This window comes from Alosa alosa, chromosome 23, assembly GCF_017589495.1.
Source record: "Alosa alosa isolate M-15738 ecotype Scorff River chromosome 23, AALO_Geno_1.1, whole genome shotgun sequence".
Taxonomy (NCBI): Eukaryota; Metazoa; Chordata; class Actinopteri; order Clupeiformes; family Clupeidae; genus Alosa; species Alosa alosa.
Genome location: NC_063211.1, coordinates 28,440,634 through 28,468,511, shown reverse-complemented (window position 1 = coordinate 28,468,511; position 27,878 = coordinate 28,440,634). Strand labels below are relative to the sequence as shown.

Sequence of the window (27,878 nt, the reverse complement as noted above, 5' to 3'; positions counted from 1 at the left end):
GAATAAAATGGTCTTCCAGAACTGCTTGTTACAAACATCAACACAAGTAGGAAATTTAACCTGACCATTCTGGTCCAGTTTGTGCTGTAGGCCTAGGCCTACTCTAACAACACCTCGGCAGTTTCACGAAGGTGCGTAAAGTGTATAGCCAGTGCTGTGCCTTTCTAACTCCACTTTGAGGATTCGGAGCTTGTCCCGAGGCACACAAACAAGCTTGCTGATAAGAATGACTCGCAGCTAATAAGAGCAGTGAAGGCTAGTGGAAGTAGGCTACTAACAGGCGGCTTGATGCAATCAATGTACAAGATTGTTTTGCGGCAGTTCAATTCTAATTGTGTTAGCGCATGATGCGGTCTGGTAGCCTGCTGCAAATGTCTCTCTGCAAGATAGGTATGGAAGGACATTTCATTCTGTAATGATTTCACAATGAATTATTGCACTGAGCATGTTTTCGTGTGTTAGGCTACAGCAGGCAATATACTGTTTTCATTTTGTTGCCCCTAAAATGCAAAAAGTACAAGTAGGCCTAGCGAATGTTTTTTGTTATTATTATATGTTACCTTTTTAGTCCAAAATAAAATAAAAATGCAGTTACTGGTTTTCCGTTGAACCGATCGAATTGTCAGATGTTCATGAACGCGGGTTTCAAGCAGTGAAGTTTCACCCTCACGACTTTCCGTACTTATGTGTGATGGGAAGCGTGCTTTGTTTGTGTTGGAGGGATTTTCTATCGGTCTGTCTGAAACGTGTGTAGCCTACTGCTGGCCGTCGTAGTGGAATATCATGGCGGCGAACTACCAAAACGTCACCATATCCTTAACACTGCCGATTTCTTGTCAGATTTGCCTCGGAAAGGTAGGCTAACACGTTTGTATTATTTTACAGGTATTATTACTGGTATTATTATGTATTATTTTACTGGATTTCCTGGGGTTGTAACAGCTGCGTCTATCCTGTTAGCAGCTAACGTGTGCATGCTAATTTAAAGGCAATTATTTTGCTTTGGATAGAGGAAAAATGATATTTAGCAAATGTACATAAAAACGGTTATGTTCATTAAAACACTCCTCAGTTATGATTAGTGTCACAGTTACCCGAAAGGCGAGTATAACACAGTTCAGTTGAGTAAACTTAGCGTTGACTATGGGACATTGCCAATATGTAACATACTACTTTACTCAGGCTTGACGGAAACATTGTATCAATATATGATAAAAGCAAGTGTGTGGCCTAGCCTAATGAAGCATTGGCGCTTGTTATGCAGGGTATTATGAAGACATCCTCAATTGTGGCCCAGGACGCATGTCTGTTCACAAAGTAAACCCTATGCAGACACATGCGTCCTACAAATATGGCCAGAGGTGGATCTTGCATGTGGATTTGAGTGGGTTGACTGCTTTCACACCTGGCTTACAAGGTGTGAAATGGGCAAGATTACCTGTTTGTGAATAGGGGGAAAGAGCTAGGCTACTTGTCTTTTGGAACAGTGTATCAATGTTACTTGTCTTTTAGGCTACTTTTATTTTATTAAAATGCATTAGTTAAATGGCAAACATTGTATGGGTATATGAGCCTACTGTAGGTGGTGAGGTGACAAACCTGGGTAAGTTAACACAGTAAGCTAAGTGGTAGACTTAATGGGCTTTGGCTTTCATTTTGGTTTGTTAGGGGATAGTGCAGGGCTCCAGCCTTTGCCTGCATTCTTCATATAAAACTCAATGGTAGGCCCTACTTCACTGTTAACCCCAATTTTACATTTTACCCCAGTTTTAAATATGCATGCATTAAATGTACATTTTAAGATGCACATTTCTAGATTAATGCAATCATTGTATGTTTGGAGGGAAAAGTCTTGGCAGCTCATATGCTATACTTACAATCGTGTTCAATGCAGGTTCGTCAGCCAGTGGTGTGCTGCAATCACCATGTTTTCTGCTCTATCTGCATGGAGGTTTGGCTTAGCAAGGCCAGTCAATGTCCTACCTGTAGGGTGCCCATCACCCCTGACAACCCCTGCAAGGAGATCATAGGTGAGATGTGTGGAGGGAGTCATTCATATGATGTTGCTGTTAAAACGTCTGTGTCTGTGTGTGCTCACATTTTCTCTACAGATCTAGGATTTGAAAACTAATGCAGAATCCAAGAACTTTATTAGGCCATACTAATGGTCACGTAGACCTCACTCTCTTTTTATAAGTGTAACTCTTAAACGTATCAGATAGTCACAATGTTTTATACTGCACTCTTCTAATGTGGGTATAACAATATTGAGGCACTTTGATATTTCTTAACTGCATTTATTATGATTATACCAGCAGTGAATGTATAGTATGTTACATTTGAACAGGTTACAGTACATGAAAAATTCTGTTATCCGAAGTCGTCTTCTTCTTATTATTACAGTGCATGAAAATGCACTGTTCTGTTATCCGAAGTCTTCTTATTATTACAGTGCATGAAAATGCATTCTTCTTCTTCTTCTTCTTCTTCTTCTTCTTCTTCTTCTTCTTCTTCTTCTTCTTCTTCTTCTTCTTCTTCTTCTTCTTCTTCTTCTTCTTCTTCTTCTTCTTCTTCTTCTTCTTCTTCTTCTTCTTCTTCTTCTTCTTCTTCTTCTTCTTCAGTTAATGCAGCTTCAACCATTTAACGTAGAAACTTAATTCAAACTATGTTACGTATACCTTACTTAGGACATCTGGGCTTTGTATTTTTCATCTTTGTAACTTTTATACTTTTTAAACTATTAATAAAAAACTATTCAAAATTTCCCCATAGACTTAACATTGGGCTGATGACATCACAATGGGCTAATTAACTTGATTTGCACCTGTATCAACTTCCAGCTGCTCAACTAAGCCCCATCAAAGAGCCAGTTAAACTGATTGATTGATTGATTAAACTATTAATTAAAAACTATTAGGCCTTTATGACATCACAGCAATTAGAATCTTCTGCCAGGTGGCCAGGCCACCTGCATCAACTGTCAGTTTCTCAGGCTTTAACCCTTGAAGGTGTAGGTTTTTGAACATTCTAAGTTCCGCAACAATTGAAGGTTCTAAAATTCTATGTTATGTCAATGAACCCAGATATTCTTTAGAACGTTCATTTCTCAACATTCCCATCACACCGGTGTGATGGTACTCCTTTAAGGGTTAAGCATACAGTCTCATTCACATACACATCCTGTTCAACTGTTTCAATTGTTCAGTCATTCCAACTATATTAAACCTCATCTACCTAGCAAATCATTTTACCATTTAAACTATCCACCTATATTAAACCTCATCTACCTAGCAACTAATTTAACCATTTAAACTATCCACCTATTTAACTGTTCAGTCATTCCAACTATATTAAACCTCATACCTAGCAAATAATTTAAACTATCCACCTATTTAACTGTTCAGTCATTCCAACTATATTAAACCTCATCTACCTAGCAAATAATTTAACCATTTAAACTATCCACCTATTTAACTGTTCAGTCATTCTAACTATATTAAACCTCATCTACCTAGCAACCAATATAGTTTGTTTTTACTCTGTATGATATTTTACATCATATTTTTCTGCATTTTCATGCACTGTATTTCCTTCAGGAAATGCTTTTCTAGTTATTCTTCCCACCAAATTTCTGCGTCTAATTCAGCTTCAACTGTTTAACGTAGAAACTTCGTTCAAACTTTGTAACGTAGGTCTTGAAAAGGATACTTGAGGAATGTATTTTTCACTTTTGGGTCATTCCACGTTAATTCAACCAGGGCCCATGCACTAGGTCTCAAAAAATTCTGAAAAAATTACCAGGTGTACCTATGTTACCCAGGAGAGACATTGTACAATTACTTTTATGTAAGATCAATACTTTCCAAGATGCAGCCAGTTTTACAGGGGGAGGAGGGGTGTCGTTTTTGTTCGGCCTCTTTTTTTTGTCAAAGTTCACAAGCCCAAAGCACAAGAACTAAACCATGTAGGAGGCTCAAATTTTGCATCCTGGTACATCAATAGGAATATTTTGTAGCAAAATTGTCTCATTTGGACTGGATGATCCTGCATGGTCATAACTGTCCCTCAAAGTTGATCAAAATTGTATTGGAGTTTTTGGCTGGGCTCTGTTTGGGCCTTCAGAAGACATATTTGTACTCAACATAGGCTCTTGATTTATTTCCCTTACTGAGATAAGTAGAAACACTCTCACAAAAAGCAATGAACAGAAAAGAAATCCCTTCAGGGTCTGAACAGCAGACCTCACAAAAATCATTTGGTTCTCATTTTCAGAGCACCCAAACACCTTGTGGGAATATACAATGATTTTTAAAATATTTTTTCTTTTTTCTCCATGATCCCTTCTTTTTAAAAACACCAATTTGACTTATGCAAATCTTTCTATTTTATTTTCCACCCTGAACATGGGCAAAATGCACCATTGAGATCAATATGTTTTGTGTAGAGTTAAATTGGTGTTTTTAAAAAGAAGGGATCATGGAGAGTGAAGGAAACAATATAAAAAATGTTTTTGTATATTCCCACAAGGTGTTTGGGTGCTCTGAAAATGAGAACCAAATGATTTTTGTGAGGTCTGCTGTTCAGACCCTGAATGAATGTATGTTCTGTTCATTGCTTTTTGTGAGAGTGTTTCTACTGATCTCAATAAGGGAAATAAATCAAGACCCTATGTTGAGTACAAATATGTCTTCTGAAGGCCTAAACAGAGCCCAGCCAACATAACATAGGTACACCTGGTAATTTTTTTCAGATTTCTTTGAGACCTAAGTGCGTGGGCCCTGGTTGAATTGACGTGGAATGACCCTTTTGTAAACTTTATACTTTTTGAGATATTAACAAAAAACAAGCTTATTTTTCCCCATAGACTTTGCATGGGCACTATGACATCACAATGGACTAATTAATTTGATTTGCACCTGTATCAACTTCCAGCTGCTCAACTAGGACCCATCAAATGGCCAGTTAAACTGATTATTAAACTGTATTAACTGCTTTTTGCTCAACTAGGCCAACTCTCTCTGTGTCTCTCCATTCTACAAGGATATAAGGCACATTCCATCCGACTTTCTAATCATTCATCCTCTTCAAACCATTCACTCATCCACCCATTAAACTATCCACCAACATCCATTAAACCAGTGGTTCCCAAACTTTTAACAGGCATGTACCCCCTGAGACATTATGATCTTCTGGAGTACCCCCCAACACCACCAATTGTTAACAAGTTTTTTTTTTAATTGTTTTTATTAATATTTATTTTTATCAATTTTGTCAAGAATAGTAAATAGGATCATAAACATATGATACAAATCTCATCAATAGTCAACATATGATAGGCCTACAAATGTGCTGAATATAATGATTTTAAATAGATCTGCACCTAATCTCACACACAATCGTCTTGTTGAATGCAGTGATCTTATCTGCTAGGTGCTTGTCTTTGCCTTGTAACTGGAGATTTAACTCATTGAGCTTTCCAAATATATCGCTAAGATAGGCCAGCTTCGTCAAGAAATGTTCATTAGTGAACGTGCTTGCAGATTCAAACATGCGCTCTTCCTCCAAGAAGAGGTGACTCGGAGCTCAAACACGCAACAGCACTTTACCTCGGGAAAGCCTTGCCTCGCTGTGAAACAGTACAGCCTTTTGGTCAGCTCCCATCTCCTCTCAAAGTGCGGAGAATAGACACGCTTTTAACGGCCGGGTCTTGATGAAATTCACCACTCTCACAACCTCGTTCAAAATCTCATTCAGGTCGGGACTAACTAAGCTGCCTTGACACAAGCGCTTCCCTATGAATAACACAGTGCGTCCATTGCGCATTGGGTGCTACCTGGGCCTAGGCTACAGATAAAAAAATAAATTTAAAAAACTTCTGTTTTTCACGTCATGTCTCCGCGACCCACAGTTTAAGAAACGCTGTTTTACCCTCTCTGTCTCCACTCTCGAATATTTTGTTAATGCGGAGAAAATAAGTTTTTAATGTGCAGTGCAAATGCGGAAGTTAAGTTACCAACGTGGGATAAAGAAAACGTTTGAAAAGGCAAATGACTTAGATCTTTTTTGCGTACCCCCTGAAATCAGTCCATGTACCCCTGGGGGTACGCGTACCCCAGTTTGACAACCGTGGCATTAAACAATCTGCCTACCAACATCCATTCAACTTTCTGTCTATCAACATCCCTTACACTATCTACATTCAACTTTTAAACTATATATTTTAGCATAAAATCTGGCTATCTTAAGACTACAGATTCTGTTCAACAGAATCTGTAGTCTTAAGAGAGCCAGAACCAGAAATTTCAAAGTTTCAAAATAAATGTCCTCACTACAATAATTCACTATTAAATAATTTAACTATTTACACTACTCAACTATTTAACTGTTCAACTGTCAGTTATTATCAACTATGACTCCTGCCAACTTTTTTCAAATAAAAGTTTGTTTTGCATTTTATGTTAATATACAGTATGTTTATATTTTCATGCACTGGTAATTTCCTCGAAATTACATTTTCTAGTTGTATTTTATGGCTTTTTTTCACTCCACAGGGGCGACAAATGAGGGTGATGCTCCTGCAAGCCCAACCATGAAGAGACGTCTGAGGAAGACCAGAGGAGAACTGCTGCTGAAGGAGTATGAGGTATATTACCTGACCGTCCATCTGCTTCAGGAACATGCCATGTGTCAGTGAAAATATTATTTTTGGTCACTCATACACAATACAAAAAGTATGTGGCATGACGATTGCACTTTTTGCAGAGATGAGTCTTCACAACATCAATAAGAGACAGCATGTTAGATGGAATAAAACCAATACAAATGTCATGTTACAGTTGTGATGCTTTGTATGACACAAAATCAATATTGTATACACAGGACCTGTCTGAATTATACAAGAACAGTAAACATTAAAGGAAAGTGGAGGCTCCATGGATATGTATTACTTAATTGTTATGAGGCAGCCATGGCCTACTGGTTAGGGGTTCGGGCTTGGAACTGAAGGGTTGCCGGTTCGATCCCTGACCCAGTAGGAAAAATGTGGGCGGGGGAAGTGGTTGAGCACTGCTCTCTCATGCCCACATCCACGGCTGAAGTGCCCTTGAGCAAGGCACCCTACCCCTCACTGCTCCCTGAGTGCCGCTGTAGCAAGGCAGCTCACTGCGCCGGGTTAGTGTGTGCTTCACCTCACTGTGTGTTCACTGTGTGCTCTGTGTGTTCACTAATTCACGGATGGGATGAATGCAGAGACCAAATTCCTGCAAGTGTACTTGGCCTATAAACCTTTTTTTACCAATTTACATTTACATTGTAGTACATAGCTTTCAGGTCTCAAGAGCCTTATACTTTTGTGTTATGCCATATGATATATATAGTAGGAAAGCAAACCTTAGACCATAGGTATTTAGTGTTTTTTTAAAGTAAAGTAGTTGTGGGTAACCATGTTATCTGTAAAGTGCTCCCGAGTACTTGATAGTGTGACCTGTGACCTTTGTATTGCTGCTGCCATGGTCCACTGATTGATGCGCCGTAGCACAGTCCAACCTCCAGTTGTCTCTCATTCGTTAACATTCGGTGTGACGTGCCAAACGACGCTCCTCAGGATGAAATCGAGAGCCTGGTGAAGGAAAATGAGGAGTTGCGAAACAAAAACCGTGCCTCTGAGATGCAACTTGAAACGGTCCTGGAGCCCCGCGCTGTATCAGTGTCCTGCAGCGAGGACCGGGGCCTCGACCTCACCGAACTGGAGGAATGGGCCGACAAGCTGCGGGCAGCCACCGACCTCTATGAGAAGGTCAAACAGGACATGGAGAAGCTGAAAGAGGTAAGGTCACGTGTTTGCTCCTTCGATGCCCATCAGGATTGTATCTGTAAACAGATGCTGACAATGTTACATTCGTACCATTCCATGATTCTGGCCATTTTTGCATGTGATGATAATGCTGCTTTAATGTTAGATACATTTTTGTATGATGAAATATCTGTGCTGAATTGGACACCAGCCTGTAATAGGTGATTTGTTGGTAATGTGGCTGTCAAAACAATGCAGAAATTATATGAGAGTTTTTGTTAAATTTCAATATGTCATTTGTGTCAAATCAGAGAAAATGGTTGCCTTGACCTCAGATTTTGCTTTTGTTTTTTTTTTTCCTAATCCTAAGATTTTGAAATTTTTTTTTTTTCAGTATGTTTAGGCCATTTTTTTTTTTTTTAAAAATTTTTTTTGTCTTTGGAGGCCATGTTCGGACATTGATATATTAAAAAGATGGAAGACAAACATGTTCTCATTAAGACCATTAAAAGTTTGTACTGCATGCTGATTGATTTGGAACAAAGAATGAAATGGGTGATCTGAAGGGGCTCTGTAAACTTTGGGCTCTTTGTGGCCCACATGGCATCAATCAGTACTCTGTCTGCAAATACACTACTTTATTAATGTTGTGCCCATATAATCAAGGTCTCTACAACACATTCACAGGAAGATATTAAGGATAAAACAGGTTGTGATAAAAAAAATAAAAAAAATCACACTGTTCCAATCCACATACTTCTATACTTTAAATGCCTAATTTGAGTGCATAAGTGCGTTCACACTATTGATTATGATGACACGAAGTGCACTGCAAATACCCGAATTGTGCACTCATAACTGTCAAAAACTTGAGTGTGAAACATTGGAAAGTTTTTGCCCTCAAATGTTGCCATCCTGGCTATGTAACGGAAGGGGAGAGACCACTTTCAAACTTGTGATAATGGGGGTTGAGGAAGCTGGAGCAGCAGTGGTTTTTAAATCTTGTCCCTAAGGTAAAACAATGACTTTAACTTATTGGCAGTGAAATTGGCACTTTGTACACTAAATGTCTATACATTGAGCTGCTTCCATATAGATTTACATTTGCCTACTAGCTATTTTACATACTATTTTAGTCCTTTGAAAATAACAGAAAATCATAACATTCCCTGGTTTTATCTTTTTATCTTCATACTCATTGTATGTGGAAAACACATATTGGCACAATATTGATAAAATAGTGTTTAAAGTAATAGTGATTGTTTGATACCAAATCCCCTCAATGTCACTCTTTTTGCACTTTCTTCCAAATTATTGAAAAAGTTTGGTCTGGCCTTGGAAATTATACTTCTCAAAATATTAAAGGTGCTCTAAGCGAGGTTGGGTAACGTCAATTGATGCCCCTCCCTCCCTATCCCTTCTGTGCAACTGAAACTCTCCTGAACACACATCTCGCTGATGATTGGTTGTAACAGTTTGCTAGGTTTCATGGTCCAGGCTGGACCAGGCTGTTTTTGTAGCCGTTTTTGAGCCTGGGCTTTTTTTACAGCATAGTCAGGGGACGGGCAGCTAGCGGATGGTGAGGAGATGTTTGCTGTATGTGACTAAAAATGTTTGAGCTTAGAATCCACGTAACATCGCTTGGAGCGCCTTTAATCCTGAAACATTGTTGCCCAGATAATGTGTTTTCAGACTGTAAAACAAAAATAAATGTCAAGGGCTGGAAAATATACAAGACATGGCTAATGCTGGAATATGACCAGGAATACAATGCAGAAGTAAACAAAAAATCAGAAGAATTGTTGATGGGGATATAGTTGGAGGTCTCTACATTTAATTTTCTGTACAGACCTTGAAAATCACTATGGACAGATTCAGGGTTGTGTTTCGATCTATATTCACCTTTATTTACACAATCTAACTTTAAGATTTAGTAGTCTTATCAACTCTCCTGTGGGGTGAAGCACTGGCTGTGGATGCCAGACGAGGAGTGTACCATTGGCTTTATGTCTCTAAAAACGCTGAATAAAGGAAAATAAAATGTGCACCTCTCTCTCTCTCCCCCCCTCTCTCCTCTCAAGGCAAACAAAACCTTGCGAGCCCAGAACGTGGACCTTGTCCAGGAGAACATGCGTCTGAAGGCAGAGGTGGAGAGCCGCTCTCCACAGAAGTGAGTATTCTGATCTTCTCTATAAGTTCTTATTAATGGCAGTAATACAGTGGTTTTCAAAAGTATTCAATCTACCTGTAAGTCATCGCCCTTTCCTTGTTTTAAAAAGGCATCTACACATATCTGCCCAATCAGGGTTTTGCTTGTAAACATGTATACTTTAGTACATTTATGAAGGTTAATAAGTTGCCTGTCTGTTAATATTGAAAATAAGTTAAATAAAAGCAAAAATATCCTGTTCCCATTTGTGTTCTATGGATATCTCTTAAGATTATGGACTTCTTCACCAGCACTGGGTTCTGGCCACTAGATTTTAAGGGGTGGTGGCTGGACAGTGATGGCTTCATTTCCTAGTTATCATCTTCCTCTGACACTTGGTTTGGGGGTCAAACCTTTCTATAAAGCATCTTGATGGTGTGATTCAAGTAGTAGTTGCAGGAATATATTCCTGCATTTTCATTTCTATCATTTGGATCACTTCGTCTCTTTAGTCTTCATTTCACTTCGGTTATAACCTGGCAGGTGACCCTTTAAAGATGTTTTTTATGTCTGGATATGTCTTGAATTATTTATTGGTAGCACCTAATTATCAGTTATGGTTATGGTTGCAAATTTACAGGAATTTTCTTAATCGACTCCACATTAATTAACGTTAATGAACAATAATCGATTATTCATTAAACCCGGACTTCACCCGCCCGCCCCCATCACCACACACATTTTGATAACACACACAGACCTAATACATTCCTCAATAAATGACTATTGAAAAAGTCAAAAATATGAAAACATGCCCTAATGCCATGTTTCATTCAAGTTTTTAAACTGCATTGGATAGTCACGGCAACTTTTTTTGTTGGCAAGCGGTTGGCTATGCAACATGACATATAGGCTAAAAAAAGGGCTGGAGCTGGACAACAAAAAAAACAGCGACTTCCTAAAGTTACAGGTGAGTTAGTTTATATGTTCTCACTCAGAAATGAACATATCTGGGGTGAGGTGTGGGGCAATAGGTTTACTGTCAGTCCAGCTGCTGAAAATATTTGCTCAGATGGGACGGAGTTTGCTGGTAGGCCTTAAGCCTACAATTATAGATAGCACGGTGTCAATTTAGCAAACATCGGGAATCTTGTTGCGTTGATCTGATTTGTATCCAGGGGAAACAGGCAATCTTTGATGTAACTCTCATTGACTATATATAGATAGGTAACTCTCCACTTCTACACATGCAATTTGTGCTGTTCTAAAAATGCGTTGATTATCATTGATTATTCATTAACAACATTTCAGATAACATCGTCAGGTCATAGCAGACACTTCCGCCAGTCATACAGCAAATTCAGTTCAATTAAAAAACAAACAAAAAAAACTCACAGCTCTGGAGAAGATGTTCATGCATGTCTTTTTGCATATGGAAAAATGCAGAAAGCAAACATATCGTCAGCATATTGCATATATGAAAAATTCTTAGATATAGAAGAATAATCTTAATATACAACGTATGATATGATATGAAACAGCTCTAATGTGGAGTAATATTCATATTTGTGAGTTTTATGTACATTATTGCACATAATGAATCTAATAAGGCATATGCAGGATACATTTGACTACTGTAAGCATTATTGTGTTGCTATATAACGTGTTTGCATTACATTCAGGTACGGCAGATACACTGTAGCAGCTCTTGAGGCCAAGATCCAGCAGTATGAACGTGACGTGGCTCACTTGAAGAGGGCACTGGAGCGGAGCGACTGCTACATTGAGGAGTTGGAGGCACAGAGAGACCAGGTGGCAAATGCCAACACAGGCACCACCGAGCCCAAGGAGGATGCCCACGCTGAGGGCACATGGGTCGGGGACCTCCAGACGGACCGTCCCCTGGGTGATCGGATCACCACCATGCGGAGGAGCCTGAGTGGAATGGAGGAAAAGTTGGTGCGCACAGACTTGGACGGGGTGCCGTCTTGGGACCAGGGCCTTCTGCAGACGGCGACAACAATGTCCGAACAACTGCTCCAGGACGCTGCCACCCCCCACAGAGCCAGGGGGGAGGCCGGAGAGCACACAGACGTCAGCTTGTCCTCGGCCGGCTTTGCCAGCCCAACCACACCCTCCGCAGCTTTCCACAGCCTGAGCCTAAGAAGCCCATTGGTGCAGAGTGAGGGGAGGGTCAGGCGTGGGTGTGGCCAGGGTCGAGGTCCCCTCTCTTACCTGCGCAGGCTGAGCTTCGATGGGTGTGGCTCCAGTGAAGCCTCTGCAGCCACTGACCAAAAACCTGTAGCTTCCAAAAATTACCCATTGGCATCACCGTGGGTCACCCAGCAGTCCCTCAGAGGAGCAAAAAACACTGTCGAGTCCTCAGACGTCCCCCACGCCACCACAGGGGTCCTAAGCGCCTCTAGTGAGGCCTGCATGGATGCAGCATATCAAGAGAAGATGAGTGAGTTGGACTCCCTGATCTCTGATGGCGAAGGCCCAAGTGGAGCTGCTGGAGCTCGCCTGCCTTTGCCCACTGCAGGGCATAGCAGTGGCCAGGTAACCACTGGCACCACTAAGACTGAACTGGGGTTATTAGATAAAACCAGTACCACCGGCACAGATGCCACCTCAAGGTTGGGGGCAGACGTACAGGAAAGTGGGCAGGGAATGCTATATAGACCCAAGGTGACCCTCATGACCTCTGTCGGGATAAGACCATCATCATCATCAGCATTGTCATCATCATCATCAGTGATTGCAGCCCCAGTGACCAAACGCAGGTGTCCCAGCGACCCTCTTGCCTCCAGTCCATCCAAGCTGTCCAAATGCAGCTGAATGCCCCTCGATCTTCCCTCATGACATCCCGTGGTGAATGTGATCAGCTGATAAATGACCCAGATTAAGCCTTTAGGCTTATGATCGCACCCAGCCTATATCTAGTTTTTAGCAGTCAGTCTGCTTTTAGAGTGACATTTGAACTTACCTAAGGCTTGGGGGTTTAAAGGTCTTGAGCAGAGAGTGAATCTTGGCTTTTTATTAAAGTTACACAATTTCTTATAGGCCACTCAGTATTCTGATATTGTGTCCTGGAAGTTGCCTTTAGTCTCCTTTTGCCAATTATGAATGCTTAGCTGATAGCGTAAAGTGAATACAGGATGGTTTTAAATCATTTGTTTTGACAATCTCAAAAAATGAAAATATGTGATGTTGCATGTGTGTTTTTTTTTTTTTTTTACAAACTGGAGATGTTTTTGTACTTCTTTATTTTCAAGATTCAGCACCACACTACCCACATAATCATGTCATTGTAAACAATTTTTAACAACAAAAAAAACAAATAAAAATAAAAAGCAGTAAATGGTAGCCTTATGTTTATCAGGTATGTTCTACAGTCTACTCTGTACATTATTACAGTGTATCTGCTTCTTTCAATCAATGCCACCTATTTTTAAATGCAACTTGAAGTTTTAAATATGCAGTTGATCATTTGTGTTGTGGAAACGTAGCTGTTTCCATTTTGGTTATTTTCTTAAGACTTTAAGGGAATAACAAAAAAGATAATACTTCTCATTAATTATCTGTATTCTCTGTGTTTCCTGAATCTTAATTTTCTTAACGCGTTCTTAAACCTGTTTTTACACTTTCAGGGCCTCTAAAATACAAACGCCTGAACGTAAGATGTTGACAATCCACAAGAATAGTGGCAAACTTTTTGAGACTTTAAATTATGCTGTTAGAGTTGCAACATCGCAGCAGTTTTTAATAATTGTACTTCCAATAACGCTGTAAAACAGTGACTTTTAATAGCATATAGCTGCAGAAAGACACAAGTCTTAATATCTCTTCTACTCTTGCATCATACCTACACTCAATGAGTACTCGCACACCGGTCTGACAATAATCACCACCTGGCACGCGCATCTTTATGGTGGCGCCAACTTCTCGACTGATACAAATTGGCCTTTTATGCACCCATCATTAAAGCGTGATCATCGCCAGATGAGAACTAAACAAATTGATTTAATATCCACCGTAACCTTGTACACAGTCTTTAAAGAAATTAATACATCCAAATGAATTAACGCTTCATTTGTTCAAACGCACCACGGTTAGCCAATTAAAAATTCATGCAGTGATTAGAGGTTTGTGAAATATACATGATATCGTTAAATTTGCATACTAAATCAAGGCATTGTGCCGTGTTGCACAACAACCTCTGTGAGGAAGGTCTTTGCGGTGTCTTGCCTTTACATCAATGTCAATATTTTCTCTAGAGCATTGGCGATAACATGACGAGTTTTTGAAGCCAGCTTTGGGCATGGATAAGAACACGATTTCTTGTGGGCAGCCCCTAATTGCCGGACTGGCCCGCGGGCAAACGGCATTTTACATATGAGAGATCAGGAGCGTTTGAAGTCATTTCCAGTTTATAGCTAACTCGACTACTAGTCTGCGGCTTGAATGTCATGACAGGCTTGCACATTATGCAAACGACTTCTGTAGTCTTCGGTGTCTCTGGCTATTTTGGAGAGCTGGACGCTGGAAACCTGAACAATGTAAGGCAATTGGCCATTTGCAAAATACTGTGGTGTAAAATATGTTGTTCTAGCCTGAAATATGTGAATTGGGTACAGAATATCTCGTTTTCACTTTGCACTGTATAACGAGAAGCTTAGGCCTATTTAATAATAAAAATAAAAATTAATAATAAAAAACGAAAAAGAAAAAAATAATGGACGAATTGTGTCATGGCACTTATGAGTCAAAAGTCAAAACCTTTCAACTTAAAAAACTACAAAAAAAAAAACTGAAATGTCATTTAGAATTACCGGTGCACGTGGTTCATGGCTTTGATGTATTTTATTTAAACGCATTCTAGAGTATACGCATGCGTGGTTCATCCACAGGTGTAGACTAGAGCCCTTTGCTGCGCTCATATTCGTGCTCGTCCGGCCGGAGGGGAGAAGGGGGTAGGACAGGAGATGAGACCAGAACTGGGAGATAGGGGGAGAAGGAGAGGCGAGAGTCACTTGTGCTCGAAACAGGCCCGTTATCTGTCAGGCTGCACCGTTCCATGTCTCGCGAGAGAAGGCGCGCTCGCTTGACGAGATCTGAGGGGCTCAGGTGTTAGAGCACTTCTCATCCCTCGCGCTGCCGAGCGGCAGACAGACACGCGCGACCAAGAGACTGCAGGCATCTCCGCTGCATCTCGTGGGCTCGAAGCTGCGCATCATTACCGCCGGACACACACTCACACACACATACCCACACACCGAAAGGGGATTTGTTTATTGGAGTTGTTTTTTTGACAGTTCCTTTGCTGTTGTTGTTTTCTCCCCTCGACTCTCGGGCACTTTATCTATTTGGTTTTGAAGAGGAGAAGCTCGCAAACATGATGTCCATGAACAGTAAACAGGCACATTTCGCCATGCATCCGTCCTTACCGGAGCACAAGTACACGACTCTGCATTCCAGCTCAGAAGCCATCCGAAGAGCCTGTCTGCAAACTCCACAGGTAAAGATCCCCCTAAAAAACTTCTTTCGCTGTCCCTCTCCGGTAGACGAGGCGCGTGGAAGCTGTACAGCGCTGCAAGGCACATTCTGCCAAGCTGCGCGCTTAATGTTTTTTTCATGTATTCCACGGCAATCATCTGAAACGCCTGTGATCTTTTTTGAAAGCCATGCTCAGTGAAGGCTCCGACTTCACCCTTTTTTGTATTAATTTTTATGACTCGAAGCTTCTAAAAGGAATATTCTCTATGTGTTATGTGTTGACAGTATTCCCCAGCTGACATATCCATTTATTCCTGTTTTTTTCCTCCTCAACCTCCTTTTCTCTCTACTTTCCCCTCTCCTCCCTCTCTCTATGTATCTGCCCGCTTCTCTGTGTTGCTTTCTCTCTCTGCGTTTCCTCGCCGCTTTCTCTTGGGCTGCTGCAGCTGCAGAACAACATATTCGCAAGTCTGGATGAAACTCTGTTGGCCCGTGCCGAAGCTCTGGCGGCCGTGGACATCGCGGTGTCTCAGGGCAAGACTCACCCATTCAAGCCGGACGCGACCTACCACACCATGAACAGCGTGCCATGCTCCTCTACCTCCACTGTGCCACTGGCCCATCACCATCATCACCACCACCACCATCCCCACCAGAACCTGGAACCTCCGGACCTCATGGACCATATCAACTCCCAGTCGCTTAGCCTCATGACCAGCGCGCACGACGGGGCCGGAGGTGGCGGTGGTGGGGGCGGCGGGGGTCTGATCTCCACCTCGGCTCACCCACACTCGCACATGCACGGCTTGAGCCACCTCTCTCATCAGGCTGCTATGAACATGAATTCGCCCCTGACACATCACGGGCTCTTGCCCGGACACCATGGTGGTGGTCAGGGCGCACCGGGACTCAACAATGGACTGCCCTCAATCACTGACTCGGACACAGACCCAAGGGAGCTAGAGGCTTTTGCGGAGCGTTTCAAACAGAGACGAATCAAGCTCGGGGTTACCCAGGCGGACGTTGGCGGTGCCCTAGCTAACCTGAAAATTCCCGGTGTGGGCTCGCTAAGCCAAAGTACCATTTGTCGATTCGAATCGTTAACTCTGTCGCATAACAATATGATCGCACTCAAACCCATTCTACAGGCATGGCTGGAAGAGGCCGAGGGTGCCCAGAGAGAGAAAATGAACAAACCCGACCTTTTTAATGGAAGCGAGAAGAAGCGAAAGAGAACGTCAATAGCAGCACCAGAGAAACGTTCTTTGGAGGCTTACTTTGCCGTGCAACCCCGGCCGTCCTCTGAGAAGATAGCGGCGATAGCAGAAAAATTGGACCTGAAAAAGAACGTTGTGCGAGTATGGTTTTGCAACCAAAGACAAAAACAAAAGCGGTTGAAGTTTTCGGCAGCCCACTGATGGATGAACACGTGTTGTTTGGACTGCATTTGGGGACCAAGGAACATACACACAAACATCGTTTTCAGTCTGCTTTTGACGCGGAAGAATTTCAAAGCGGTGTGGCTACAGACAAATGATTCTTACTCGGTTTTGTGAAGTTTGATAATCCCACCGATTTATTTTCACGAAACTGGTGAATGTGAAGTATGCAAATAACAGGTAATCCAGACCAACTAATTTCACAGTTGCTCTGGCGATACACATACAGTCCTAGTGATCTCTGCCTTTTGGAGAAAAAAAAAACATTGCGATACGAAATGAAGTTAAGCTTTACTTTTATCGAGTTACTTTTTTCCAGTAACGCATATTTTAAATGATCAAAACAGCCATGGAAGGATTACCTCATTGTTTAGCGCTATATGTTGTTTTACTAATTTATGTATTTATTTATTTATTTATTTATTTACTGAAATATGTATGTATTTATTTATCTGTTTGTAAAAGCGTTCAGATGCTACTGAGTTTGGATATGCCCGAAAGCAGGCTCCATATTATCAGTCTTAACCAATTATCAACGAGTTCTCTCATTTGGTGTTCCAAAGGTCTGTCTCACTAGAGAATAACAAATAAAAAGGCACGGCAGAAGAGATAGAATATAAGTCCCTTTCCTACTCTGAGGGCAAACTGAGGTTGGCCATCACCACCCGTGTTTATTTTGAATTTGCACTGAAATTTACTGTTTAGATTGGTTAGATTATATTCGATTCTTTGTGTATATACAAATGATAACACTTGCTCACAGAACTATAAGAGGAGTCCAAATTTTCTTTTCATCCAAAACAGATGTTTCAATATTTTGTTGTCATAGGTATTTGTTGCCCAACGAAAATGTCCAGTGATGGACTTATTTAACACTCGCATGACTCAGACAGTATACTTTATACATTCAGACGAAAATGTATTCTGAAAGATCAAAAAAGAGAATCTTTATTTCTTTTGTATATTTTGGTTTGCAGTGCAAACATTCTATGCATTTACAAAAAAAGAAGCACTACATAGAGTATCTACTGGTAGGCCTTTGTGGTTGGTGTAAAATCACTGTTAAATGCCTGTTTTCACACATTGACACCACGTTGTTTGTCGTGTTAATTGTTAAAAGAAAAAAAAAAAGACTTAAGAAAAAAACTTTGTGTAAGTAATAATTTATTTTGTGCACACGTATGTTTACAAATGAGGCCACATGTGTGTCACACTTTCATACCTGTGCACCCATCCGTCCGTGGAGCTGTCTCCTCTGTTGTCCTCTCTTTCAGTTTTACATGCACTCACTCCAACTTCTGTCCATCATTCTGTAAGCCAAATCCAAGCAGAGGGGTCCGAGTTCCTAGCGATCTTCTAAATAAATGAACGAAAAAGAAAAATCAAAAATGTCTTCTTGGTTCAATGTGTGCAAGTGGTACAGATTTTCTTTTGTTTTCTTTTTTTCATTATTATTATTATTATTATTATTATTAGCCTATTAGTGGCAGTAATAGTGTTATTGTTGTTATTCTATTATTATTATTATTGTTATTATTGGCTATTATTATTGTTGTTGTTGTTATTATTATTATTATTATTATTATTATTAGTAGTAGTAGTAGTAGTAGTAGTAGTAGCCTAGTAGTAGTAGTAATTAGTAGTATCAATATTGTTATGAGTAGCAGCTCAACAGTAGTAGCCTAGTAGCAGTAGCCTAGTAGGCTAAGAAGAATAAGAAAGAATAAGTGGCTAGTAGAATAGTTGAAATTAAATGTTCAATGCACCTTTATTATTCGTCACATGACATGAGGCCTTATAGAGCCTTATAGCCTTATCACAAAATTAAAATAAGACCGACTGTAGTGGGCCTATAACGGCATCTAGATGATGTGGCCCTAGCCCGCTAGGCCTAGATAGGCTTACATAGCCTACATGTTTAAGTCTGTAACGAGAAAGGTACTACCGGATTCAGACTGCATGAGACTGCAGACTGCAAACAGACTAGTTTATTGCAAAAGCATAATATAGGCCTACAGATGGCACAAACTCTTTCTAGCTTGCTGCTAGTCCACAAGCAGTCAACCGAAGTTAGAATAGTTACCCCCGCACTGTTATAACCGGATGGACTAGGTCTATTGGAGCAGAATGACTATATGGCAAGATACGTTGGTTAAGTAGAAAAAGTAAGAGCTACGATGCCTGCTTTATTATTAATAATAATAATAATAATAATAATAATAATAATAATATTATGGCGGCTTTTTAGGATATCTGATATTCTGTTTTAATATCCCCATGCTTGTCGTGGGTATTAATATTTCATTTGATCCTGTGTTGTCTGCTGAGTCCTCCGTCTAGACTGAAAACCAGACTTCAGACTACAGTAGGCCTACTGTACAAACCGTATGGCCAACTCAAACCACATCTATATAAAAACTGGAACTTAATTTAGTTTATTAATCAGACTTGGAAACTTGGATACATTGTATACATTGTAGAGCCAGTTGAAAATATGACTGTTTAATTTACAATGATAAAAATAATGATGATAATAAAATATAATTATTATTATTATTAATAATAATAATAATAATAATAATAATAATCTTTTTAGTGTACAAACCTAACGCTTCTATTTAGACTTCTTGTCAAGCACTGTAGTTCCCTCACTGCTAAATTGAAATACCCTTGATTCGGTTTATTAAATAATTCATGCGCTGAGATCTTGAAAATTAATAAACGGAATACAACAAGACACTAATTAAAATCTGGAGTAATTATTGTCTAGTCTAATGGGAGCTGGCCCTGGGATGCAAATTCAGCATCGGACCCTACCAGGATTTTCCCAACAAATGAACAGCTAATTGGAACATTAAGGCAGGTAGGCTGCTGTTGTCTTTTTGGGCTTACTTTTGGGCATATTACTGCTTATGCATGATTCATCTGACAGTATTTCTGTGACAGTAGCCCAGATATCAGATTCCGTTTGGGGGAGGCTCGGCGGACCTTCTTCTAAACCCAAACATAGTGACAGAATTGCGTTATAAATAGTGTGGCAAAGCCAAACCCAGCCCGACCCAAATACTATACTTCCAAATAATGTCAGATATGAAGCAGCGCTGGAACCGGAAGCTTTGAGGGGAGTTTTTTTTGTCTAGCCCGACTGAAGTGCCAATAAACATTTAATGAAACGGGAGAGTCGCTCGTCTCCAAACACTGTCAAAGGAAGTGAAACAGCAACATTGGTGGAGCCTCCACTGACATACACACACACACACACACATGCGAGCACACACACAAATGACATGAAAAAACAACAACAACAATATTTCAATATAAATGTTTACTCTCATTGACCAACGACAGAAAAACAAATCTCCAAACGAGTGCTACTAGAGGACACGTTGTGAGGGCCCTCGCGCTTTTCGCCTTTAAAAAACGAAATGTTAAATGCAGGTGATGCAATATTAATCGCGCTTTGCTGATATAAAATGCAATATTTTCAGACAGCTATCGGGGTTTTCATGGAGGCGGCTGATGAGAGCGGTCGCAGCTGTAGAGCCAGGAAAACGATACGCATTTATTGGTCCTGTTTGGCTTTTGGCTACAGAGCGGAGCATTGGCGTGAGTAAGGACATCTATTTTTTAATTTAGGAAGAAGTATTGCTCGTCCATTTGGGGTGGAACGATAGCAGTTAGCCTATATGGAGAGGACAAATATCGCCCGGCTTTTAAATTTCAACAATTTTTCTTTTGTTTTGCAAAAAAAAAAAAAAAAATAATGATTTGTTTAGTTGCTTTTCTATTTGTTAGCTGTAAAGAAAATAAATGTGAAGTCTCGCGGGCAACTCAGTAATGTGTGGGACTAGCGATTGAAGAACTTCACGAGGTGTGTGTGTGTGTGTGTGTGTGTGTGTGTGTGTGTGTGTGTGTGTGTGTGTGTGTGTGTGTGCGTGTGTGCGTGCGTGTGCGTGCGTGTGTGTAACGGTGTGTAACAGTGTGCGAATCAGTCAGGAGTCGGAAGTTTCTCTGCGGACACAAGGTCACATTTCCCATGTATTTGTCATATTAGGCATTCAGATAGTTACGTAATGATTATGAACAATACATTGAAATGTGTCGTCTTTTGTGGCGTTCCCTATGCTTGCAACTGGGATTCAAACAACAATTTAAGGACTAGCTAAATTAAAAAATTTAACTAAGATTTATTTATGTTGAATGAGTGATGGTAAGATTTTAAATACTGTACGCAACTGTTTGAAACTTCTTTGATATATTTCTTAGATTTGCTTTCTAGATGCTTTTTTTCTTTTAATGAAATGTGTTTACGAAATTTCTAAAATCTCACCGTAAACACACTCCACCAAAATCCACTTGAAGTGGGTCTGCGCTTAGCTGCTATATTTCAGCACCATGAACAGCTCCCTTGCAAATTGAGGACTAATGCATTATTGAAAGCCTATATCAAACAGCTCTAGGGTGCTGTCTTTCTGTGCTGGGGCTCAAGATGAAGTCCGACTGTCTGACTGCACAAAAGCTTCTAATATGTTAATGGCCGTAGGGGATGCCGCAGGTACCGTTCCCAGCTGCTTCGCGCGCCATATGTCAGTCGGTTTGCCACATGGATCTATTAATCAAGAAATATTTCATCAGCCCAACCAAACAACATCCCACTCTCAAAGTTCAAACGGCGCTAAACAGTTCGGTGAAAATGTGGGATATAATCAAATGGTTATTACGTCTATTTTTTTTTTTGAAGCAAAAGTGATTTAACTGAAATTGCAAATTGTTAGAATACCTATTTCATAAGTGACGTGTATATTTGACGGCCTTTTGGTCTCGTCTTATCCGGAAGTGCAAGGTTAGCATTTATTGTGCGTCAACCTCCGTAAGAATAACATACTCAAAGCCGAACTGAGGGGTATGCGTACGCCAATCAAAACCCAGGAACCAATTCGACTTTTCCACTTTAGCATCGGTTATAGGCTAGCCTACCACGCAATTTCCATTTATTCGTTTCACACACTACAACTATTTTTTTTATTATTATTATTTCATCAAGGATTAGATGTTAGATTGTCACAAAGCTGTTTTTATCTCATAGGCTTACCGAGTGTCTCTGTTGAGAATTTATAGTAGGCCTACAAATTATTAGCAACCTACCAGCGCACTTGCAGGCCACAACATGCCCTCCGAAAACACCAAAACAGTTCTTTCTTTCTTACTTTTCATTATTTCGTTCTGTCTTTCAGAAGAACACATCGTAATGATTTTGTGAGTTCCTGTGTCAGGCCTCTTACCTCTCTCTCTGTCCTCGGCGTCTGAAGGTAGCCCTGGCCTCATAACTTGGCACCTTTAGGCGGTAGTCAGACGAGTAATTAATCTAGCCAGTGGATGTAAATAAAGCCAAATTGGTTCCTTGACAGATGAGGTAATGTCGCACGGTGTCGAAGGCGTGAAATAATGATTTCCACACCAAGCAGGAGAGAGTCGTATTTAAAAGTAGAGAAGGAAATAAATTAATAAATAAATAAGCGCAGCTGGCTTTATCCACCAGCTGCTCCCTGCTAACCTGGCGAGAAGGCGTGGGCTTCACCTGAATTGTTACTGAGTGTGAATAAGGAAACATAATTAAATTCAATAAGGTAATACATTTATACATAATATTATGCCCATTAATGTGACGCTATTATCAATGTAATGTCAATATTTGTTTAATCTTAATTGACCTCGTATTTTAAGCTTCCTGTTTTTAAATAAGTCAAGGAAGTAACTAGCTGTTTTTTTTTTATTGAAGACATTTGAATAGATCTCGACATATGACCTACCCTGCTTCAGACAGTGGCCCACTGATAACACTAAACTGTACAAGACAACAAAACAAAAGTATCCATCACCATCATCACTATCATCAACAGGATCATCATCAATAATAATAATAATAATAATAATAGTAATAATAATGATGATGCTAATAATAATGATAATACCTCAGTCCTTTGTGGTGGGCTGAATGTACTAACAGGGAGCCCATCACTGGCTCTATATTGGTTATAACAATGACCATGACGGATGGCCTGCGGACGGAAATGTCAAATAAGGGTGAGGGCGCGTTTCCTTTCCTCATCCCCTCTTTCCTCAGTAATCTCCGCCAGCACCCCCTCCACCGGCACTCTCGAGCAGAGGCCGAGCGCTGTTGACACAGCGGCAAATTTCAATCACAAGAGGTTCAGAGTCAGACGAAAAACATATTTGTCTAATAAATCCGTCATTTAGGAAGAAAAATATTTGATCTGCAGGGTTTGACCCTTACAGTGCATGCAGGCCCACTTGTGAGCCTGAAATGAAGGTTAAGATCTTGGTGGCCCTTGCAAATAAGGGTTATGCATTTTTTTTAAGTATGTGCCTTAGACACCTCGCAGAATACAGGGCACAAGAAGACGATGGGCATTAATCCTCAAGCAGACATCCCATTACCTGTGACAGACCAACTCACGCAGAGGTCATTCGTCTAACAGTCAGCAACAAACTGAAACACAGTTGGAATCATTTCAGGCACTCCTCAAAAGTGACTATACATTTGCCCAGGCAGGACAGAAATCTAACCTGTGTTAAAATTCATTCAACCCACACTTCCAAATCCAAAACCTTTTCTTTTGCCATTCCGACTATTCCAACATTAACACATTTTCTTTTTAATTAGCCTAAATTTGGGCTTGTTCTGTTATTTGGGGGGGCCCATCTGAGGTCTGCTCTCTCGTCCTGTCTCTTTAACGCACTGTCGGCCTGGGGCTGTGCACTTATTGACCTTTTATTGAACTCATCGGGCCGCCATCATTACCCTAACATGCCGCCTCTGGTGCCGTGCGTTTGTTCTCCCAATTCCAGCCAGGCCACTCACCCACTGGGCTGAGGGAGATATTTACACTATTCCCTTTATCAAAGAGGGTGTATAGACTCTGGCTTATCACACTGCTCCATCTCGACTTATGTTGCTTAAAAGTCTAAAGATCTATACAAAAAAGTGTTCTACTTATCAAAGCCATCATTATTAGTGTGAATCTGGAGGATTATTAGTTGTTGCAACGGGTAATGAATGCTTAAGTAAAGGGTGTTTGGCCTGACAAGGAGTTTGTAATAAGCGTTTCATCATTAAGTCCCCTAACCCAAGGGCACCACCTGTCCCTTACGACCTACACAGCAGTGGAGGGTGCTTAGCAAGACACCATGTGGGAGGCACTTTAGGGTGTGAATATAAAATCCCATTAGCCAACACAGAACCCACCCCTTTTAATGGTTATGTGTGCGTTCTAACCAGGGACCATAAAAAATGTCAAATGACTTGTAATTATTAGACACATCACCCCAAAACTAAAATAAATATATTTTCAGATGTTTTCCTGTGGGTTTGGTCACTCATATAACAGTCAGATCAGCAGATGGTGTGTGGTGATTTGGGAAGTTGACAGACTGTGCCACGTGGTCAGCATGATGAGCCACATCCCCCGGAACCTGACTGTGATAAAGGAAAGCACTGGGACTGTATGGCTGATGTCTTCACGCATGTGTAAATGTGACAGTGTGATACAAACCCTCCAGATGAGGATACCCCAGATTAAAAATTCACACAGGGTGTTGCACAGTCTAGTCTAGCCACACACACACACACACACACACACACACACACACACACACACACACACTGTCCATACACAAAGTTGAGTGTGCATTAGGTACATTTGTCAAGTCCATCAAACTAATTAGTTGTACTCGTGCTGAACCATCTTAACTGGTTTCGGATAATGTAAGCCTGTATCTGACTCTGACTCGTTAAGGAGCTTTTCCCAGCAGATGACTGCTTGTGGGCCTAAAGACTGACTGCTACAGGAGCCAGTCTAGCCTTTACTGGCTGGGCACAGTCCAGGGCAGAGCAGGCAGCCATGGCACAGAGGCATGTAGCCTCATCTAATGAGAAGAGAAGAGAGGAGGGGAGAAGGGAAGAGGAGGATGGAGGGGAGCGGAGATGGAGAGGGCCGAGATGAAGGGAAGTGGAGGAGAGGAGAGGAGAAAGAGAGGGCCGAGATGAAGGGAAGGAGAGGAGAGGAAAGGAGAGGAGAGGAGAGGCCGGGCCACCCCACTCTCGCCGCACCATCAAATATTCATCACTGTTGATTAAACAGGACACCAGTGGCAGATCCGGTGGCACCACATTAGAATTTAGAGCTGAAAGCCAGAGCAGTGAGTTGGTTGAGAGAAAGAAAGAGAGGCCCAAGGCCCAGGCTGCTGTGAGGTCACAGCCAGCTGCCAAGCAACACATGGCCATCACCATGGAGGCATTTCCATGACATCACTGGATGTGAGTGACAGGAGGTGAAGAGAAGAACGGAGGATAGGCAAGGCAAACAGGGAAGAAAGGAGGGATGGTGAGAGGTGAGGGGAATGGTGTGGACAGGAGAGGGGAAGAGAGGAGCAAGTAGAGGAGACATGGGGAAGAGTGGAGAGGGGGAAATGAGAAAAGAAGGAGAAGAAAGCTGCTGAAAGGAGTTGAGAGGTCGGCCATGCCGGAGCACATTAAATATTTCATGAGTCGACGTGTGGTATGGGAGAGATAGGAAGGAGGGTGGCCAAGGAGGTTATCTCAACTCATTTACACAGAGAGAGAGAGAGAACAAGTCACTCATTTATAAATGCATGAAAATACTTATACCTACATAATTTGCATATTACCAAATTCATCCATATATTTTTCTAGTTCATGTTAAATTGTTCTGAGCTTGTACTAATGATTTATGCTTTAAATACAGGAGAGGCATACATCAATATGAATATGGCAACACTGTCCAGACATCATCTTAAAAACGCAAAGTAGGACGCCACTATTTCTGCAATGCTCTATTTTCAGCAGACATGGAAACACAGAAATCAAATCCAGTAAGAATCACATAGTGAGCAAACAAACAAATAAATAAATAACCAATGAAAGCTTCTTAGGCTATTCGTTTCAACAGCCGCGTGAGTCGCAGCAATGCTGGAATCAAAGCATGGACCTCTCGGCCCTTCTCCGGTGGCACCTAATTTTGTGTGACAGTGTAGAGCTAACGAGCGAACAGGCACACTCTCTTGGACTCAACATTCCATTGCTAATTAGGCCATCGCTATCCTTCTGAGAACTCACATCCCCACGCTTTGAAAAGCTAAGCTCTGTCATTAGTTGTATCACAGGGGGGCTGTGACGCCAGTGTGAGTTCTCACACAAAGTCATTCACAGGCAAACCACCTCCAGCTCCTTAACTCCTTCTCAGTCCCCCCCTCTCTCCTCTCTCCCTCTCCCTCTCTTTCACACACACACACACACACTAACACAACAAGCAAGTACACAAACACACTAACAATCTATTTCTATTCCCTCATTTAGCCAGCACTTTTATGTAATATGACTTCACAAATGAGAATTAATTTCAAACAAATTCTAAATAAAAGCAGAATGTGTGTCTAATGAACATGAGCTTCAAAAGGCTGCATTAATGACCTTGACTAGAAGAGAAACCAAGAGAGGTGGCAGAGAGAGGAGAGCCACAGCAGCTCCCTCAACATTCATGTAAGAAGGTTCCGCTTTAAAGCCAAATAGTGCTAACTAACAACGACTAGATGTTCTCGGATAAAGTCGTTTCACAACTTGTAGCCCTTAGAACCCTGTCAGCCCGAAGAACCATTTTCTCACTGGCTAAATGGATCATCTAAGGGTTGTCTGTTTTGAAACTACAGGAAAGTCAGGAAAGTGGTCAGGAAAGTCTCCTGCTAAATATTTAGTCCCTCAAGGGAGTACGCAACAGCTCACAGGCAAGTTCAGTTCAGGTTTAACAGTACCCAATGGCTTATGAGGGTCCAGTACAAGACAGTAGTCATGAAAGAGACATGGTGGTGTCTGGGGGGAAAATACATATTTAAATTGCACAGTGAAGTGTTCTTACAGCAATATGTAGTGCATCTTGAAATACAATAAAGATGGTCACTCATTGGTGTCATCCCTGTATTTTGGTACGCCACTGGATTATGGAACAGCATGTTAGTTATCCTAAATGCATTCTTAATTTATTAATCTGGTTTCCAAGTATTTTCCCTGTTTATGTTTATGATTTATTTAGTTTATGTTTAGGATCAATAAAGGATCTATCTATCTATCTATCTATCTATCTATCTATCTATCTATCTATCTGATTTTCAGCATAGCCTTTTCTTATGCTAGTTATTCTAGCCTGAATGATGCACACAGATCTCAGACAGAGCTTAATGTTTTTCTCTACCTGTTGCTTGTCACTGTGTTTTGCTGACTAAGTCTAGAAATAAACTATTGAACATGTCACTGTTGAATATGTTTGATTCGTCATTTATTTGTGCAAAACTCTGTTGTGTCACTGAGGCTTCCAAAGTGGTTTAAATCCTTCGAGGAGTATGCAAACAAAACATCTTATTACAGAACCCAGACAATGGGGACCTCGTGCTGAGCTGTGTATGTGTGTGTGTGTGTGTGTGTGTGTGTGTGTGTGTGTGTGTGTGTGTGTGTGTGTGTGTGTGTGTGTGTGTACATATATGCTTGTAGTCTGTTTGTGTGAGTGTGTGTATGTCTAGTGTTTATGTCTACATGTAGTACGAGTTTGTGTTTGTGTGTGTGTGTGTGTGTGTGTGTGTGTGTGTGTGTGTGTGTGTGTGTGTGTGTGTGTGTGTGTGTGTGCGTGTGCCTGCTGGGCTGCATGCTCTTCTCTGGGACATGAGGGGGAGAGTGTCTCCCACGCACGATGCCCCAGCGCTGGAACAGCAGCTCAGCTCCTCACCACTGGAGGACCACAGGGACGCACACATTCCAGCACACAACACAACTTCAAAGAGCCACCACTCATTTAGCCACACTACACAGGAGAAATTACATGATGGATGCCTATTTGATTATTTCATCTCCTCTGGTGAGAAGTGTGTGTGTGTGTGTGTGTGTGTGTGTGTGTGTGTGTGTGTGTGTGTGTGT

General features: G+C 41.1%; 2 protein-coding genes across 3 annotated transcripts; both read left to right on the top strand.

Annotated features, from left to right (window-relative positions):
- The first annotated feature begins 56 nt into the window (after positions 1-56).
- On the top strand, positions 57-13,256 carry obi1 (ORC ubiquitin ligase 1). Of its 2 annotated transcripts, none has more exons than XM_048235211.1 (6): positions 57-131; positions 1,895-2,030; positions 6,552-6,643; positions 7,604-7,825; positions 9,874-9,962; positions 11,624-13,256. In XM_048235211.1, the coding sequence occupies exons 2-6, from the start codon at positions 1,946-1,948 to the stop codon at positions 12,777-12,779; spliced, it is 1,644 nt and encodes a 547-aa protein (XP_048091168.1). In that variant the 5' UTR covers positions 57-131; positions 1,895-1,945; the 3' UTR covers positions 12,780-13,256. The 2 variants fall into 2 exon arrangements, with proteins under 2 accessions (XP_048091168.1, XP_048091167.1); XM_048235210.1 differs by lacking the exon at positions 57-131 and adding an exon at positions 634-855 and having other exon boundaries at positions 11,624-13,254.
- Positions 13,257-13,490: 234 nt separating this feature from the next.
- On the top strand, positions 13,491-18,252 carry pou4f1 (POU class 4 homeobox 1). The gene is made up of 2 exons (XM_048235212.1): positions 13,491-15,459; positions 15,884-18,252. Exons 1-2 carry the CDS (start codon positions 15,337-15,339, stop codon positions 16,853-16,855), a joined length of 1,095 nt encoding a protein of 364 aa, XP_048091169.1. The 5' UTR covers positions 13,491-15,336; the 3' UTR covers positions 16,856-18,252.
- Positions 18,253-27,878: the final 9,626 nt, after the last annotated feature.

What these genes read in the sequence shown, in the direction of transcription:
- obi1 (XM_048235210.1), top strand. Translation starts at nt 784, where the DNA reads ATGGCGGCGAACTACCAAAACGTCACCATATCCTTAACACTGCCGATT. An exon ending in TGCTGCTGAAGGAGTATGAG is followed by an intron (nt 6,644 to 7,603) that starts GTATATTACCTG and finishes GACGCTCCTCAG; the next exon opens with GATGAAATCGAGAGCCTGGT. An exon ending in ACATGGAGAAGCTGAAAGAG is followed by an intron (nt 7,826 to 9,873) that starts GTAAGGTCACGT and finishes TCTCCTCTCAAG; the next exon opens with GCAAACAAAACCTTGCGAGC.
- pou4f1 (XM_048235212.1), top strand. Translation starts at nt 15,337, where the DNA reads ATGATGTCCATGAACAGTAAACAGGCACATTTCGCCATGCATCCGTCC. An exon ending in CCTGTCTGCAAACTCCACAG is followed by an intron (nt 15,460 to 15,883) that starts GTAAAGATCCCC and finishes GGGCTGCTGCAG; the next exon opens with CTGCAGAACAACATATTCGC.